Source organism: Balaenoptera musculus, chromosome 13, assembly GCF_009873245.2.
Source record: "Balaenoptera musculus isolate JJ_BM4_2016_0621 chromosome 13, mBalMus1.pri.v3, whole genome shotgun sequence".
In the NCBI taxonomy this organism is placed as follows: domain Eukaryota; kingdom Metazoa; phylum Chordata; class Mammalia; order Artiodactyla; family Balaenopteridae; genus Balaenoptera; species Balaenoptera musculus.
Genome location: NC_045797.1, coordinates 71870044 through 71888512, shown reverse-complemented (window position 1 = coordinate 71888512; position 18469 = coordinate 71870044). Strand labels below are relative to the sequence as shown.

Sequence of the window (18469 nt, the reverse complement as noted above, 5' to 3'; positions counted from 1 at the left end):
TTTTTCTAGTGAACTTGTTTGTCGACTTTCACGAGGATTTAGCAGGCGAGTTTAGCGCGAACGGCCGCTGGCTCTCACTCCCTCGGAGACCTACCCCAAAGAAAACGGTCCCGAGTGACTTGCCAGCCTTTCACCCGGCAAATGTGGGCTCTGGCGTTTTTCACTTTGGGAAACCGAACCCGCGCACTTCGCGGCTTCCCTGTTTTCCCGCGCGTTGCCCCCGGCCCGGGGCGCGCCCGCCAGCCCGCCCCTCTTCGCGCCGCGCCCTCTCGGCCCGGGAGCCGCCCTCCCCGCGGGGGCGGCCGGGCGATAACACCGAGGGCGACGGCCGCAGTGCGCGTGCAGCCGTGCGCCATGGCAGTGTCCCCCGAAGGGACCCCGGCCCCGCCAGTTGAGACGCCGCCGCCGCCCCCGCCGGAAGCGCACACCTTGGAGCCCGGTTCGGTGAGCGCAAAGCGAGGGGCGCGAGGGGCGCGGGGGCTGAGCCAGGCGCAGAGCGGGCGCTGGGCCGGAGGGGCCCCGGGGACCTTCCGGGCGTCTGGGCGTAGGCCTTCAGCCAGCCCGGGCAAGCCTCCAGGTTGTTGAACTGCCCCTGGTGGGGTCTGACAGTTTAGAGCCGAGAGGCTTGAGGGTGTTCGGGAGCCCCAAAGAGAACAGGATGGGAAACCGAGTCCTAGGCAAGCGAAGTAAGCTGCTGATTCCTTCACCTAGACAGGCAGGGCCAGGGCCAGTCTAGGGCTCTTGTCCGCCACACTCCAGGTCTTCCCCAGGTCCCCTGCACCCTGGGCAGGCAGGACGTTGAGTTGTGCGTGAGGAGGCTGCCTCCCTTCCCCAGTCTCCGGGCAGGTGCTGCGGGCAGCCACAGCGACCCCCTCAAACCTGGCTTCCTCCAGGCGCCAGGCTGGCCTTGAGGAGACTGCCTCTAGAGATGTCCTTCCTGGCAACCAGGCTCCCAAGTGAGGGTGGCGGGCAGGCGGGAACCTAGGGGCGCCCTCAGCCCCTCGCATCCCCCCTCCCCCCACCCCCTGGATGGGGCTGGGGCGCATGTCATTCAGGGTGGCTGTGTTGGAGAGGAGTTAGGATGTCTGAACTTTCCTGCCGAATGCAAAAACCCACTGCCCGCCCTGTGCTCAACGCGTTCATTCTGTCTGTGGCTTCAATTCCCTATGCTGACTCAGTGCTTCCTCTCCGGCACCTCGGAGCGAAAGATTGTGGCCTCCAAGAAAAAGCGAGATTAAGAGGCCCTCTGGGGACTCTCACTTCCCAGGGAAATTTAGAAATTCAGGGTGAGATGAGTGGCTAGAGGGGAAACATCGTCCATGAAATGCTAGCATTTAATTCTCATAACAACTCTATGAGGTGTATTATCCCCATTTTAAATGTGAGGAAATGAAGCTCAGCACGCTGAGTGCCTTGTCCCGGGTCACACAGCTAGAAATGGCAGAGAATTTGCATTCAAATTTGTCGAATTTGTCTAACTCTGAAACTTGATCTCAGTTGACTGTGAAGGGCTTATGATTTAAGTAGGTAAAACTGTCTTCCTCAAGATTCCGAGATTCTATCATATACCTAGTTTCAGCTGGAATGTCTGTTTCAAGGGTCTTCTATGTATCAGAAACTTGATAGGTATGTTTCGTGGGAAACCAGAGTCCCATTATGGAGGGGGCAGGGTGGGGGGAGAGCTATCATGTTGGATTCTGCCTGTTGTTAAGCTTTCTGGAAGTTGAAATACTGTTCACAAAAATATCAGAAAAGGAGACCACATCCTGCCTCATGTGTGGGTAGGAAGAGTGCTGAGGACTTGATAAACCCTTATCTGGGAAGACCTTCTTTTCATTTGGGGTGTCTGGCAAGATACAAAAATGGGTGAAGCCGTGGTCCTCTCCACTCCCCCTCCCATCCCCGGGCAAAAGATGAAAAAGAAGGATTCCCAGCATCTTTGGAAGAAATAGCACTTTCCACAGTGTCTTCGTGGCATTTATTCTTTTAACAAATATATATATTGAGTGTCTATATGCCCAGCATTGTTCTAGGTACTGGGGACATGGTGGTGAATCAAAGTTATATAGTTCATGCTCTCAGAGAGTTTATATGCTGGTCGGGAGAGGCAGGAAATGAATAAGAATATATCCTGTAGTAAGTACAATTGAGAGAGAGATTTGGGTGGTCAGGGAAGGCCTCTCTAAAGAGATGACATTAGGCTTCAGCCTGAATGGCAAGGAGTCAGCTCTTGCAAAGACTGGGAGGAAGAGCCTTCCAGACAGAAGGGACAGGAAGTGCAAAGGCCCTGAGGCAGCAACAGAAAAGGTCGTTTTGAGTAACAAGAAGGAGGAGGCTACCATGGTTGAAGAGAGCTATCTGAAGTGAGGTGGGAAAGAGAGTGGGGGCTGATTGGGTGGGCTCCTGTAGGCAATATGGGAAGGACTTGGAGTTTTATTCAAACTGTAATGGCAAGCTGTTAGAGGGTTTTTTGTTTGTTTTGTTTTTTTAAATTTATTTATTTTATTTTTATTTATTTTTTTGGCTGCGTTGGGTCTTTGTTGCTGCGGGTGGCCTTTCTCTAGTTGCGGCGAGCGGGGGCTACTCTTCCTTGCAGTGGCTTCTCTTGTTGCGGAGCATGGGCTCCAGAGTGCAGGCTCAGTAGTTGTGGCGCACGGGTTTAGTTGCTCCGCGGCATGTGGGATCTTCCCGGACCAGGGATCGAACCCATGTCCCCTGCAGTGGCAGGTGGATTCTTAACCACTACGCCACCAGGGAAGCCCTGTTAGAGGGTTTTAAGCAGAGATGAGACACAATCTGATTTATGTTATGAAAAGATCAGTTGGGCTGCTGGATGGAGAGTGGATAGTAGGGAACGAGAGTAGAAGCAGAGAAGCCACTTAGGAGGCTCTCACTGATAGATTAGACAGGGGAATTGGGAAAGAGGAATCAAGGATGACTCCTAGGTTTGTGGCCTGAGCTGCTGAGTGGACATTGGGGCTATTTAATGCAATGGGGACAATAGGGTTAAGAGGTTAGGACAATGGGATGGAAATCAGGAGCTGTGTTTTGACCATGCTAAGCTGAAATGCCTGTTTGGCAACCATGTGGGGCTGTTAAGTAGACAGTTTAATTTCGAGTCTGGAATTCACTGGGTAGCTTAGGGATATATATATATAGGGATATACACACACACACACACACATATGTGTGTGTATGTGTGTGTGTATACACACACACATATATTTGGGGTCATAAGCATTACTTCATTTTAGTGGTGGGTTGGTAAACAGTCGCTCCAGAAAAAAAAAAAAAAAACCTCTGATTTTTGCTGTTTACTGATTTCTGTGGTGTAAATACTCTCACCATGGCCGATTTCAGGTTGCCAGTAACCACTGGCTTGCAAAAGTCCCGAATATTTAACAATCAGCTCCCGGAGCCATTGCCTCATTTGCTCATCAAAACATCCCTTGAAGTTGGCAGGAATATCCATTTGACAGATGAGGCTTAGAGAGATAAAGTGATTTATTCAAAGTCCACACAGGAAGCTGGTGGCAAAGTTAGGGGCCTCCTGACCCCCAGTTCACTCTGGCTTGCTGACTCGGAAAATAAAACAGACTGCAGCAGGAAGCACTGTGGGGAAATATAAGGAAGAACTTCCCCCTGGAAATGCTTAGAGGTCATGGTTTAGGATTTTTTTTTTTCCTTTTTCTGTCTCACTTCCTTTTAAGATGATTTGGGACAAATTAGGACTGAGAGGTTGCTGGAAAAGCCTTCAAGACATAGAGACCTTAGGATGCTTTTGGAAGTCAAGGGGCTGGAGGGAGTTGTTGTGTGTCTGTGGGGGCTTAGCTCCTGTGTCTCCCCCAGGACAGTGGAGCTGGTCGCCTCTCATTCTGTACGAAGGTGTGCTATGGCATTGGAGGGGTCCCCAACCAGGTGGCCTCCAGCGCCATAGCCTTTTACCTGCAACTTTTCCTGCTCGATGTGGCACAGGTGAGTGTGGGCAGCAGCCTCGGGGGCCCCCTGCTTCCGTCTTCCTTGGTGTCTGGTCCTTTCACCCCACCTTTACTTCCACCCCCATCATCCTTGGTAGATGGTACTTCTGACCCAAGCTTGAGAAAAAACCAAATGCTATTGAGGGCAGCCTCCTCAAGGATGTTTACTGCAGGCTGTTTGTAGTGGAAAAGTGGGAAACAACATGAATGCCCCAAAATATAGAAGTAGTTGGAAAATAAGTTGGGCTATATCCACATAGTGGACTACTGTGTAGTCACTCAAAAGAATGAGTTAGATCTATACCAGTTGACTCAGAAGGATTTCCATGATGCACTGTCAAGTGAGAAAAGTTAGTTTTAGAGAAGGGTATATAAAATGATCCTATTTTAGCAAAACAAAAACATGCCCCATATATGTGGGTGCATGGGTATATGGATGTATATATGTCTGTACATGATTAAAGGATGAGCATGGAGAAAGTAAATTCCGGAAGGATATCCACCAGTGTGTTAATGTTGGCTATAGGAGGGAATGGTGGAGGATAGAGGATAAACAAAAAAGAACTTTTTGATAAGGTATCTATGATTTATTTATTTATCTTCCTGTGATTTTTTAAAATGACACTGATATGATCCCATTTGTGTAAAATTATAAATTGCAAATGCACATAAGGAAATGCAGGAAAGGATGATCAAAATGCTCCTGGTAGTTGTCTCAGGATGGTGGGATTTCAGATGAGCTTTGCTCAATATTTTTCTGTACTGTTTGAATGTGTTTATAATGAGTGTATCATTTATGTAATCAGAAAAATCAATAAAACATTTTCATTGTGAAACACAAGGTCCGCCTTTGACTGTCAGCTTCAGTGCACCCTTCTTGCACTGAACCCTTCAGGGGAGGATCTCTCAAGTCTTCTCCAAAAGTGACTGGGCATAAGTATAACAGGAATGTGCTAGGGTACAGCTATCACTCCCTCCCCCTTCTCTACTGGTGCAGATGAGCCCTCGGAGCCTTCTGGATTCCTGTCCTGGGGAAGAGACCAAAAAACCTTTGCACCATGGCTCTGGCCCTGCCAGTTTCCCAGATCTTCCTCCTGATGGGCGGGCAGGCCTAGACACCCTCTCTGACTCTGCCGGGCCTTGGCTATCCCCTCCCCTGTCCCTTTCAGATCCCTGCTGCCCAGGTGTCACTTGTCCTGTTTGGAGGGAAGGTGTCTGGGGCAGCTGCCGACCCTTTGGCTGGGTTCTTCATCAACAGAAGCAGGAGAACAGGGTCTGGACGACTCATGCCCTGGTGAGCAGCCCCATGGTCCTCAGGATCCTGGCACCCACCCCTGGGTTGAGGTCCCTGTGTTTGTCACATCTGCTTCTTAGTGGATGGTTAGAGGACAAGTCTGGACAGTAGGTGACAGGAATGGATTGGGTCTGACTGAGTCATGCAGGTGTTCAGAGACCTCTCCCTCACCTGATGGCACGGAGCTGGACAAACCCTCCAAGAGTCGCAGGCCTGGCCCTGAGGGTCTAGGAGTGCGGCCAGGCTGAGCTGGGTGTCTTGGAAGGTCTCACAGAGAAGATGTGACTTGCCTGTGCCCCCGGGCCCTGGGAACAGGGAAAGGCACCACCCAGCCACCAAGTGCCCCAGTGCCCACTCCTGGCCACCTCTCCCCCTCCATGGCTCCCACCCTGAGAGCCCCAGCCCAGGGCTTCTCCAGGGGCCAAGAGCTCGAGGCCAGAGGGGTGAGGTTGCTCCAGGCCCACCCTTTGCGTCCTCTGTCCTGGTGCTGCGGGGCGCTCCACCTGGGCTGTGCTTCCACAGGGTGCTGGGCTGCACGCCGTTCATTGCCGTGGCCTCCTTCTTCCTGTGGTTCCTGCCCCCCTTCACCAGCCTGCGAGGCCTCTGGTACACAGCCCTCTACTGCCTGTTCCAGGCCCTGGCCACGGTAAGCAGGTGGCCTCCTTCCTCGGCCTGGACTCCTGGAACCCCAGTGCTGGCTGGAGGCCCCTCTGAAGTGTGTGTGTGATGGGGGTAGGGGTCCAGGTCCCCGCTGCCCACCTGCTTACCAGGTGGCCACCGACCATTAGCTTTTCTCGTGGGCTCTAGGCTGGGTGCCCCTCCTGTCCCTCAGCCTCAGCCCCTAACTCCGGGTTTAGGGGATCCGTGGGGACGTGCCAGCCTGGCGCAGGCCTGGCCTCGGGAAGCTGCTGGCCTGGGTTGGCAGTCTGGCGGTAGGCGCCATCCTAAGCTCTGCCCGGTGCCCCAGTTCTTCCAGGTGCCCTACACGGCACTGACCATGCTCTTGAGCCCCAACCCCAGGGAGCGGGACTCGGCCACCGTGTACCGTGAGTGCAGGCAGCCATGGGGTGGGGTGGGGTGGGATGGCTCTGCCCCTGGCCCCACGAGCTGTCACCTTGCTCCACGCTGTGTCCCAGGGATGACCTTGGAGATGGCGGGGACGCTGATGGGAGCCACTGTGCATGGACTCATCGTGTCTGGTGCCCACGGGTCCCACAGGTGCAAGGAGACTGCGCTCCCAGGACAAGTGGCCGTCTCCCCCAACGCGGTGAGTGCCCAGGCTACCCGGACCCCCTGGGACCCCCGCTTTGGGGTCACTTCTTTCTTCCAGGGCTGTTTCTCCCCCAGGTCTCTTCATGGTTGTTTGGGGGCTCAGCTCTGCACACCAGGCCCTCTCATTCCTTCCCTGCTCCTGTAGCTGAGCCCATGCCCTCCGTCCTCCCTGCTAAATCTACTTCTGCTGGGTGCCTTCTAAACATGGAGTCAAACAACAGATCAGCAGGCCATCTGGAGGGGGGGAGGCGGACCCCAGAGAAGGGACAGGGGTGGGGAAGGGCCACAGGCAGGGACAGGGGAGAGAGACAGCAGAACGGTTTGGTGTCCTGGCAGAGCTCTGGGCAAAACCTGACCTATGACCAGTCCTACCCATCCCTGAACGGGCGACTGCCGACGCCAACCCCACCCCCAGTGTGAAAGGGTTAGTACACCTTCCTGTCTTCTCAAAGCAGGTCCCTTTTCAGCAATTAGGGGACGTGCATCTATTTATCCATCAAGTTCATCTTCTATCCCCGCCCCCCCCACCCAGCCCTTTCTCCTTAAGCAAATGACATCACTCACCTCCACCAACATTTGGGAATTAATGGTATGAGAATAATACCACCAACACCCATGGTTCACCACCCGTAAGAAAACATTACAATGAAGTCCTTGTGTACCCACCCATCCCCAGACCCATCTGTAGCCCAGCTACAGAATTTGCCTGAGTACAGTGCAAAATGAAGCTGTAGAGCCCCAGAGAGAGTGGGGAAGTCAGTTTCCCCTTCCCATGGCCTACTGCCCCAATCTAGGGATTGCCTGAATCTGGGTCGGGGAGAGACTCTGCCCAGTTGCCCTCAAACCCCATCATGGTGCTATGAGCCTGGGATCAGAGGAATTGCGACCTGCAGATTTACCCTCCCCGCTTCCATGCCTAGGCCCCACTGAGGCCTCTACAAGTGCCCTCCCCAAAGCTACTGGGTCACTGTCTGGGTGAGGGTGGAACAGAGGGTGGCAGTGGCCTTGGGTTGGGGAGCAGGAGGCCGGGCGGGGCCTGGGATGCCAAGAAGTAGGGAGCAGGAGGCTGAGAACCCACCCCCCCCGGGAGGTGGAGCCTCGTGTGAGCCAAGGCAAGAAGCATTCAGGTGCCTCTTGGTAGTTCCAGCTCTGTTGTTCCACCGACTTCACTTACAAAACACAAATTCATAGATAAAATCATCACGAATTTCAAGACAGCAGAGCATTAACTCCCAGGTGCAGTGCCTTCTGAATGTGGGACCCTGCGCAACTGTGCTGGATCCACACTGGTGAAGAAGCCCTGCCCATCTCCCTCTTTCTTCCCACACCAAAGGGAACCCCTATCCTGAATTGGGTGACTGTTACTCCCATGCATGCCTTAAATGTATTTTATTACATATGTGTCTTCCTCTGAATGTTAGGTAGCACCGTTCTGGTTTTGACATTTATCTGCGTCATCATGCATCACACTGTCTGCTCATGGATCTGTCTCCCCACCCACTCCAAGCCCCTTATTGTGGATGCACAGGATCACTTATTCATCAACGTAACCTCAGGGTCTAGCATGCAGAAATCAGCCCCAATGAACGTTTGCTTAAAAAAAAGAGAGAGAGAGGCGAAGGGGGCTTAGACCCATGGTGGCATGGATGCCCGCAGGAGGCAGAGGGTCAGCAGAAGGACCACTCTGGGCCCTTAGATCTCCCTCTCCTGCTGGGCTGGTTGGGAGGAGGGGCACCCAGCATCCCTGGGCTTGGGCCGAGGGTCCCTCTGCTCCCATTGGGAGGTACTCCTGCCCGGCCCCTGGGTATCCCCCCCTCCGTGGGTTGGAGACATCATCCCCACTGAAGTTCTGTCCTGTCCCACAGACTCGTCTCTACTGCATTGCAGCCACTGTGGTTGCTGTGACTTACCCCGTGTGCAGTAGTTTGCTCTGCCTGGGGGTGAAGGAGCGACCAGGTGGGTGCGGGGTGCAGGCAGAGTGTGGGAAGCAGAAGCTGCGGTCGGGCTCCTCTTGGGCGTGGGTTTTGGTTTTGAACTCCACCAAGCCAAGATGTCCCCTTCCCGTGTTGCAGATGCTTCTCCCCGAGCCTCCGGCCAGGGCCTGAGCTTCCTGGCTGGGCTATGCCTCACAGTCCGGCACCCGCCCTACCTGAAGCTGGTCATCTCCTTCCTCTTCATCTCGGCAGCCGTTCAGGTACCTCTGGCCAGGCTGATGCCCACTGGCTTGGCTCTCGCCATACTGACCCTGCGTAGGTTCAGGTGTCTCTCGTCCCCACCACACCAGAGAGAAACCAGTGGCTGGCAACCCCCCGGCGAGGCTGGTGCTGGGAGGAGAGAAACCTGCCTAGAGCTTGTGGGGCTGGGCAGGGTCAGGGCCCAGACACCAGGAAGCTGACGGTGTCTGGGGTGGTTCTCAGCTGTGCCTGGGAGGGGGACTAGGAATGGCGTTTATACCTGTGTCAGGGATGAGCGTCCTTTGTTGGGGAGGGGACTGCGTGATGGCGGCAGGAACCGGACGCTTGAGGTTCCAAAGGGGAGGCCAGACTTGAGACCTTGGCCTTGCCCTTGACTTCCACGTTTCTGCCATTTCCCATACATGCCCACTTGCTGTCGACCTCCTCAGGTGGAGCAGAGCTACCTGGTCCTGTTCTGTACACACGCCTCCCGGCTACATGACCATGTGCAGAGCCTGGTGCTAACCATCCTGGTGAGGGGACCTGGGGCGGTAGAGGCAAGGGCGCTCGGGGGCCTGAGTTGGGGATGTGTGATCCTTGACATGACACACGTAGCCGGACTTCCAGTGGTCAGTGTTCTGGACTCTGCTGTGGTCTTGGTCACCTGCATTTCAGCAGAGGGTGGAATTGGGGCCAGGGTCATAAAGTTCACAGCCACTGTTTCCAACCAGGGGGCAAGGTCAACGTCGAGCGTCCCACCTAAAAGTCAGGGCTTTGAGGGCCTGGCAGAGGCGCTGGCGGCGTGTCCTGGGCTGTGATGATTCTGTCTGCTCACAGGTCTCGGCAGTGCTGAGCACCCCGATGTGGGAGTGGGTTCTGCAGCGATTTGGGAAGAGGATGTCGGCCTTCGGGATCTTTGTGAGTGAGGCAGGAAGCAAGGCCTGGAGGGATTTGCGGGGGGCAGTGACCTTGGAGCCTGAGCCTCCTGGGGGCCGGCAGGGCCGCGTCTATATTCACCGCGTGCTCAGTGCCTAGCACGGGACCAGGAGCAGGGGGTCATCAGTAAAGCGGTGAGTGTGTGAATCAAAGAGCAGTTGAGCGGGGGGTGCAGGTGGAGGGAGCAGCTAGTGTGTCTGTCTCCCTAGGGGATGGTGCCATTTGCAATCCTGCTGGCTGCTGTGCCCACAGCACCCGTGGCATACGTTGTGGCCTTTGTATCTGGCGTGAGCATTGCTGTGTCCTTGCTGCTACCCTGGTAGGCTGGGTGAAGGGAAATGGGAGTGGGAGCCTCACGTCCTTCCTACTGGGTATCCCTCCTTCACATCAACCTGCTGTCCCAGGCCCCTTGTGCACAGGCTGTGCTGGGGAGGGGCGCTCCCCCTTGCGGGAGATGGAGGCTGCCAGCGCCATCTGTGGAGCCCTCCTGAAAGAGCGCCAGGAGGGAGGACTGGTGGACAGTTGTGTGTTGGGGAAATATAAGCACACTTACTGCCTGACTCTCTGTGGGCCGGTCCTGGGCAGCGGGGACCCAGGGGTGAATCTGACTCACTCTCTGTCCCCAGAGAGCTCCCAGGCTGGTGGCTGTTGAGGGGATAAAAGGGATAATTCTGCAGTCCCCTCCCCCAGGTCCATGCTTCCAGATGTGGTGGATGAATTCCAGCTGCAGCACCAGCACGGCCCAGGGCTGGAGACCATCTTCTACTCATCCTATGTCTTCTTCACCAAGCTTTCAGGTGCAGGCGCCCTGGGCATCTCCACTCTCAGCCTGGAGTGAGTCACAGAGCTGGGCTGTACCAGAGGCACAGAAGGCTAGTGGTGTGGGAAGCAAAGGGCAGAGTCCCCCACCTTAGCCAGCCAGGGGTCACCCGTGGGTCCGGAGGGTGTGTGGTAACCTCCACCCTAGCTTTCTCTGTGCACATGACTGGGAGGGACCCTTCTTGGTGGCTGTACCCCTTCTGAAGCCTCTGCTTCCCACATTCTCAGCTTTCTCTGAACTCCTCCCTGGTCTGTTCGTTCCCTCACACTCCCATCCCCCATAGTTAGGCTGATCTGGCCAGGAAACTATCCAAGTTTCAGGATGGCGTGGCGGTTGGGCGTTTGGGACCCCTGCGTCAGGGAGCCAGGCTCTGAGCTGGATGCGTGGGATGGTGTTTCCCCAGCTTCGCGGGGTATGAGTCAGGAGCCTGCAAGCAGGCGGAGCAGGTAGTGGTGACCCTCAAGGTCCTCATCGGTGCCGTGCCCACCTGCATGATCCTCATCGGTCTGTGTATCCTCATGGTCAGCCCCGCTCCAAAGGTGCCAAGTCGGACCAGCTCCCGCTCCCTTGGGAGGTAGGCACCGCTCGCACACGGGTATACACAGGAGGGCTGCCAATGCCCGGGAGGCAGGCAGATGTGCACGGCTCTCATTTGGTCATCTCCACCTGATGTCCCACAAGCATGGCAGTCAGTCTTAATGGGCCCCAAACCGAATTTATCTTCTTCCCCAATCGCTGCTCCTGCTGTGCCCCGGTCCCAGTGAATGGCACCACGTTCCAGCCTGGGAGCCGAAACCTGGGAGTCGTCTTCCACTCTTCCCCGCCGCAGGCTGCACTGAGCAGCTCTCTCTGACCTTGTTCTTCCCCCTGCGAACCACCGATCCCATCTGCCCACTGTCTGGCTTTCACAGTAGACTGTCGGGACCTTGAAAGCTGGGTCTGTTTTCTTCATTTTTGTGTCCCAAGAGCTCAGCCCAGAGCCTGAGGCCAAGCAGGCGCTGCAGTGTCAACACGTCTGGTCCAGCAGACGTTCATGAGCCTTGTCCACGTTTTTGCCGATGCTCACGCATTTACAAACACGAGTCCATTTAGATACAGAGGACCATGCATGACAGGCAGGAAGTGGCTTTGTCATGGGTCCCTCACTGCTTGCTGTGGACAGCCTGGGACTCCAGCCCATCTTATTGAGATCATGCGCTGCACTCAGGGAATAACACGTGGATGGGGAACTGCTTGGTGGGACTTGGAAGAACAGGGGTTTAGCTTCCTTCACAGGGTTGAGAAGGGGAGGAGTTGCTAGAGAGACAAGGAGCAGCCGCTGACACTTCCATGGGACTCCACCCACCTCATCCTTCCCTTTGGCTTCTTCCCTTCCCAACAGGAGGACCAGCTACAGCCTCGCTTGAATTTGAGACTCCTGTGAGCTGGAACGGCAGGAGCAGCGTCTTCTGGGTTCCAAGCCCCCCTTTCTTCTCAGCCCTTCGGCACCCCTGCTTCACAGTTTACACACGACCCGTCTTTTCCCCTGGGATATGGCGTCTTCAGTGGCTCTCCTGAAGAGAGTGGCCTGGGCTCCAGGACCCCCGCCTGTCATGTCTTGCCTGTTGACTGCAGGACATCTCAGACAGGCCTGTGCCCCTGACTACCCAGCTCCAGGCAACCTGTGACCTGGAAAGCATACCAGTAGCAACTATTCCTGGAAAAAGGAAGCCCCTACCAGCCTGGTCTGCAGACTTCCTGTGGGAGCACCAAGCCCACCAACCTGCTTGGATGGCAAAGCTACCTGACAGGACAGACACACAGAACTCGTTTCCCCTGATGTTCCACTGGATGTCTGAGAGGCTGACAGCATGTGAGTGGGCAGAGTGGGGACAGATGGACATGCTGGGATGTCCAATTAGGAGAGAGACAGATGCAGCGAGGCCAACAGACCCCAGAGGGAGCGAATGGGGCCAGCGGTGGGGATAGACTGAGCAGGGCATGAGGTGTCTCTTTCCCTTTGTACAGCTGAGCTGATGACACTGTTTCTAGAAGTGGACACTGACTGATACTGAGCCACCGAAGAGCCATCATTTTTATCAACAAACGTTATTTTTGTGGAAATATTTTTCTGAAAGTTTATCTTTTTTTTTTCTGGCTGTGCCTCACCACATGCGGGATCTTAGTTTCCCGACCAGGGATGGAACCCGCGCCCCCTGCAGTGGAAGCGCGGAGTCTTAACCACTGGACGGCCAGGGAAGTCCCCTGAAAGTTTATCTTATAAAAGCACAGGAACCACCATTTTCTAGAGGCCATGTCTTTGGGGAAGAAAGATCCACTGAGATTCATTTTTTCAGAAACAAATTAAAGGGTTTATCTTCTATTGAGTCTGTAAAATTTGCCTGTGGCCAGCCTTCTCATCCCACCTCCTGGGAAAGCCCTGTCCCGAGGAGGGAAGAGGAGGGAAGGGGAGGGTGCCTGATGTCACTGAAACTGGCTATGGCCCATCAGCCATATGTCCCAGAGTCTGCATTTCCTCAGACCAGAGATGCCATGTGGGAGGTGGGTTCCTTCCTTCCTTTGGAGGAGAAAAAAAGTTGAGACTCCATAGTGGCCAGGTAGGTCATGTGGGTCTGGGGCCTGGGGAAGAGTTGAGGAACCTGTGGGGGCTCTGATGCCCCAGCAACTCCTCCTAGAGAAGCCCAGATACCTCAAGGGAGACCAGGAGGTGCAGACCTGCCCCCCACATTTCTCCCAGCCCCCAGCCCAGTCCCCTCCTGAGCCCACTGCCCAGGGCTAGGCCCCCTTCTACTTCCTCTTTAGACCTCTGGCTGCCTCTTAGGTTTGAGATTAGACGCGAGGTCTAAGACGGCCAGAGCTCAGACACACTCAGGCAGGATGTGCTCCTCAGAGCTTAAAGTGTTCAGCTTCCTCTACAAATGCTACAGCACAAGAAGGAACCTGACCTCAGAGAGAGAGTGCAGAGTGTGACCCAGTCTGTCTGATGCCTGAACTTTCTGGCCCCGTGACATTGACATGGGCATCTGATCCTTGAGGTCACAGGGCTCCAGAGAAAGAGCTGGGCTCGGTCTCTCTTCCTTGCCCATCTGACCGATTCAGGAAGGGGCTGACAGGAAGCTCTGCTCACCCCCCGCCGTGCACAGGCACACACACCACACACATACCTCACACACTGCACACTCACACACACCCACACACGCACACATACAGAACAGTTTCTTAACACTGGAAAATCACTGGCCCTGTGGAGACAGTACCTGGTATGAAAGAAGGCCAGGTAGTTTCTACCATGTTGTTATGCTGTGCTTTGGAAACCTGGGCAACGCAGGTGGGATCAGCAGCTCGTGCCACGTTTTATGTCACCTGTACTATTTCCCGGGGGTGCAGTCTCAAGGGCCAGAGCTTCACTGTACAAAGACAGATGCAGGGGGCCACCTCTGGGGGTTAGGGGTTAGATCTCAGAGACAGGAGGTAATCATGGGCTGGCCAAAAGGGATTATTCCATTTCTTCTTCATAGCAGCCCTATGAAGCAGGTACTATGATTCTCATTTTCAGATGAGGAAACAGGCTTAGAGAGATGAAGCCACTTGCCTAAGATCAGTTGGCGGTAAAAACGGTCTTGAACCCAAGCTGGCCTGACTCCGAAGCTTGTGGAGCTAGCCAGGGCTTAAAATAACTTTTGGAGGTATGGCTGATCCAGGACTTTGGTATCACAGGACCACTCCTCCTCTGAAGCCAAACGCCAGCATCCCTGCCTCTGACTCTATGCTTCGATGCCACTGTAATTCCATTATTCCTACTCTTCGACCTTCGGCTCACATTTGCCCACTGAGCTCCCCCCATATCCATGTCCCTCTCCTGACACCCACCCCCCTCAGAGCCCGTCCTCCTGTTTCAGAGGAAGAAGATGTCTCCTTGCCACCACGGCCAGCCCTGGGCCTATCGCCGGCAAAGGCAGACATCTCCCCTTGCCCCTTCCCTCTCCACGACCTTTTCCATCCCCACTTAAATCCAGGAGAGCATGCCATCCACTTGCTCAAGACCCCCTCAGCCCCACCCCTGCATCCCATCAACAGTCCCTCAAGGTCTCACAAGATCAGGTCTCTCCTGAAGTATCACTTCCTCAGGGAGGCCTTTCCTGCTTCCCCACAATCGCCTCCTCCACCCCCAGGTCTCTACGCTCCACCCACTTTGCTTGTGCTCAGTAGAACCCACCTCCACATACAACTATATAGTTATCAACGGCTATCTTGTTTATTGCTTGACACCCCTGTTAAAACAAATGTCATGAGGGCAGGGACTTTGACCGCTACATCCTCAGTGCCCAGAAGTGAACGTTCAACATGAATAAATGTTTGCTAACTGAACAAGTGAATGTCCATGGTGCCCTCATCCTCGAACAAACAAAAACAGCCTTTCCTGTTCCCTTCACTTTCTCCTCCTCTTCCAATAATCGGTTTACTCTCCTCCCGCCACCCGGCTCCACAGCGTTGTCTCCCGTCTCCTGACCCTCACCTGCCATTCCCTCCTTTTTTGTGTGTGATTTTTTTAAATAAATTTTTTTTTTAATCTTTATTTTTGGCTGTGTTGGGTCTTCGTTGCTGCGAAGGTTTCTCTGGTTGTTGTGAGCGGGGGCTACTCTTCGTTGCGGTGCGTGGGCTTCTCATTGCGGTGGCTTCTCTTGCTGCAGAGCACGGGCTCTAGGCATGCGGGCTCAGTAGTTGTGGCTCACGGGCTCTAGAGCACAGGCTCAGTAGTTGTGGCGCATGGGCTTAGTTGCTCTCCGGCATGTGGGATCTTCCTGGACCAGGGCTTGAACCTGTGTCCCCTGCAATGGCAGGCGGATTCTTAACCACTGTGCCAACAGGGAAGCCCCTGCCATTCCCTCCTTAACCCACTGAACTTGGCCTCTGCCTCCCCACTGAGGAGACAGTGCAGCCTGGCAGGCGCACTCCAGCATCGGAGAAAGGAAGAAGGGAGTTTGTATGTTGCTTTCCTCTCTTAGTGGTTTTAGTCAACTTTTTAGAACAAATCTGATCCTCCATTTTTTTTTTTTTAATATTTATTTATTTGGCTGCGCCAGGTCTTAGTTGCAGCAGGTGGGATCTTTAGTTGAGGCATGTGAACTCTTAGTTGCAGCATGAGGGATCTAGTTCCCTGACCAGGGATCGAACCTGGGCCCCCTGCGTTGGGAGCACGGAGTCTTAACAACTGGACCACCAGGGAAGTCCCTCCATTTATTTCTTGAAAGAAATGTGTACACTGTTACCTACGTGTTGGGACAGGTCTGATGATTAGGTGGGGTAACACTGACCAAGGAAACCTCAATCACAGGTAGCCATAATGCTGACCATGTGTCTTCAAAACCCTGTCCTCCTTGGCTCCCTTACCTCCCTCCCGGTTCTCCTCCACCATCTCTGACCATTCATTTTCTGACTTTCCCATTGCTTCTTCTTCCTTTGATGCTCTGTGGTCATCTTGGGCTTCCCAGGGCCATGTGATTTCATTCACTACCACCACCTCTACCCCACTCTATTTCCAACCCTGAGCTCTCTGCTGACCTTCAGGTCCCCAGAATCAAAGATCAGATGCCCATCTCAGTGTCCTCCAAGCAGTTAAAACATCACATGTCCAAAATGGACTCCTCACCTTCTCCCCACCCATGTTCTGTCTCCTGCATTTTTGGTGAATTTACATCAGCATCTAACCAGTCACCAAAACCCAAAACTTGGTCTCTTCTTAGTTTCCTTTCTCTCCCATTCACTCCACCACCCCATTCCCCATATATACCGAGTATGGATTAAGCAAGGGAAAGTGTTGCAATTTGTGGGTTCTACGATTATCAAATGGTAGAAGCTATTTGAAATTGAACAGAAAGTTGTAACACCAGATATGGATGAGTGTGGCTCATAACACACACAGCAAACTGATGTAGCTGATCGTTAGGTGTTTGAGATGTGTATATATGTGTATGTATGTTTGTGTATCCCTATGGGACTCAGTTCAGCTGGGTACAGTTTTCTGTGTTCACCTAGTGTTTCTTAAGGACAAAACTGGTACACAAGCATAAGGAAACTCAAGTTATGCTCTAATAGTTCCCTAATATAGCAATTATGTTGGAACAAATTTGTTTTCAAAACAAACATTATAACAGAACTGAGTGTGTATGTGTCTGGGTGTAAATATACAGAAATCCTAAATGGTCTCATAAATATTAAAGGAATAAAATACGTATTTTAAAACATTCCCACAAAGAAAACACCGGATCCAAATTCTATAAAACACTCAATCAAGGATCATTCCTATCTTATGAAAACTTTTCCAGGGAATAGAAAAAGGCATACTCAGCAACTCATTATACCAGGCCAGAATAAGCTCGAAACCAAAACTAGACAAGCAAAAGCAAACAGAAAGGAAATTTGCAGGTTAATCTTACTTATGAACATAGAAGCAAGAATCCAAAACAAAATATTAGCAAACTGCGTCTGGCAATGTCTAAAAAATAAATACATCATGAACATTATTGGGTGTATTCCAACAATGCAAAGTTTGTTTAATGTTAGAAAAATCCATCAAGTGATATTCACCACATTAACAGATTAAGGGAGATAAAAATTACAGTCTCAATAGATACAGAAAGAACCATTTGATAAAAATCTAACACCCATTCATGATAAAAGTACTTAACAAGCCAAGAAGAAAAGGAAATTTTTAAACATAAGAAAGGGTATCTACCAAAAACCTAGGGCAAACATCACTCTTAATGGCGAAACAGTTCCTTTAAAATCAGGAATAAGGAAAGGATGCCCACTATCCACAAAATTTTCACTACTGGTGAATGATATGATTGCCTACATAGGAAACCCAAAGAATCTACAGATAAGTTATTAGAATTAATAAGACAGGATAGCAAGGTAGTTGGATATAAAATTAACAAAAAAGAATTGTACTTTATATGCAACACTTATAAAATATAATTTTTAAAAAATATCATTCACTGTAGCAACAAAAAATATAAAGTACCTAAGAATAAATGAACAAAATGTGGAAAAACTTCTGCTTCTGCCCATGATGGAGCAGTAGAGACCAGATCTCACCTCTTGGCTGGTTTGTTAAAAAACAAACAAACAAACAAAACTGGACAGAATATATTAAACAACAGTTTTCAAGGCACTGTACAGGCAACAGTGTACAGTTGGCATCAGGCAACAAAGGAGTAATCTCTAAGAGAAGGGAAACAAATGAGGCGAAATTTACAACTGTCCCAGTTTACTGCCTTGAGAATTTCCAGATGACAGTGAAGAGAACCAATTTAGAGTCCAGAGGGCTCCCTGAGTTGAGAAGACAAGCTGGAAGAGACCAAAGTGGCTAGAGTTTGCAGGACAGAATAGTGGAGGAGTGAGTTACTCCTCAAGAGAAAACTCGGGAGATCTACAGAGGGTCCCACTCAAGTACCCAACAGAATGTTGATTAAAGAAATGTGAAAGACAAAACTTTCATGAAAGGAAAGATAAATGTGACTTCATTACATTGTAAATCAAGTATACTTCAATTAAAAAAATGTGACTTCATTAAAATTAACTATGTTTGTTCAATAAAACACACCATCAAGGAAGAGAAAAGACAAGTCACAAACTGGGTGAAGATATTAGCCACATACTAACAACATCTAGAATATATAAAGAATCCCTACAAGTTGGTAACATAATATTGTAAATCAACCATACTTCAATTTAAAAAAAGAGAATCCCTACAACTCGACAAGAAAAAGACCACCCAATAGAAATTTGGGCAAAAGACAAGAACAGGCATTTTGCAAAAGAGAAAACTGGAATGACCAATAAACACATGAAAGATGCTCAATTTCATTGTTGGTCCAGAAGTAAAAATCAGGTTAAAGGAGAAACCATTTATAACTATTGGAGGGTCATAAATTAAGAACCCTTAAGCCTACAGAGCAACAGGAGCTGTTGGGAATGAAGACTGATATAACCA

General features: G+C 52.0%; 1 protein-coding gene across 1 annotated transcript; it reads left to right on the top strand.

Moving 5' to 3' along the window:
• Positions 1-90: 90 nt before the first annotated feature.
• Positions 91-15004, top strand: MFSD2B (major facilitator superfamily domain containing 2B). Its single transcript, XM_036872885.1, has 14 exons — positions 91-444; positions 3850-3975; positions 5147-5271; positions 5794-5917; positions 6239-6317; positions 6408-6538; positions 8409-8499; positions 8616-8737; positions 9167-9250; positions 9555-9635; positions 9863-9972; positions 10344-10487; positions 10877-11047; positions 11855-15004. Exons 1-14 carry the CDS (start codon positions 142-144, stop codon positions 11877-11879), a joined length of 1716 nt encoding a protein of 571 aa, XP_036728780.1. The 5' UTR covers positions 91-141; the 3' UTR covers positions 11880-15004.
• Positions 15005-18469: the final 3465 nt, after the last annotated feature.

Excerpts from the sequence above, each read along its gene's own strand:
- MFSD2B (XM_036872885.1), top strand. The coding sequence starts at position 142 with ATGTGGGCTCTGGCGTTTTTCACTTTGGGAAACCGAACCCGCGCACTT. Across the intron at positions 3,976-5,146 it reads TCCTGCTCGATGTGGCACAG|ATCCCTGCTGCCCAGGTGTC; the intron begins GTGAGTGTGGGC and ends TGTCCCTTTCAG. Across the intron at positions 8,500-8,615 it reads GGGGGTGAAGGAGCGACCAG|ATGCTTCTCCCCGAGCCTCC; the intron begins GTGGGTGCGGGG and ends CCCGTGTTGCAG.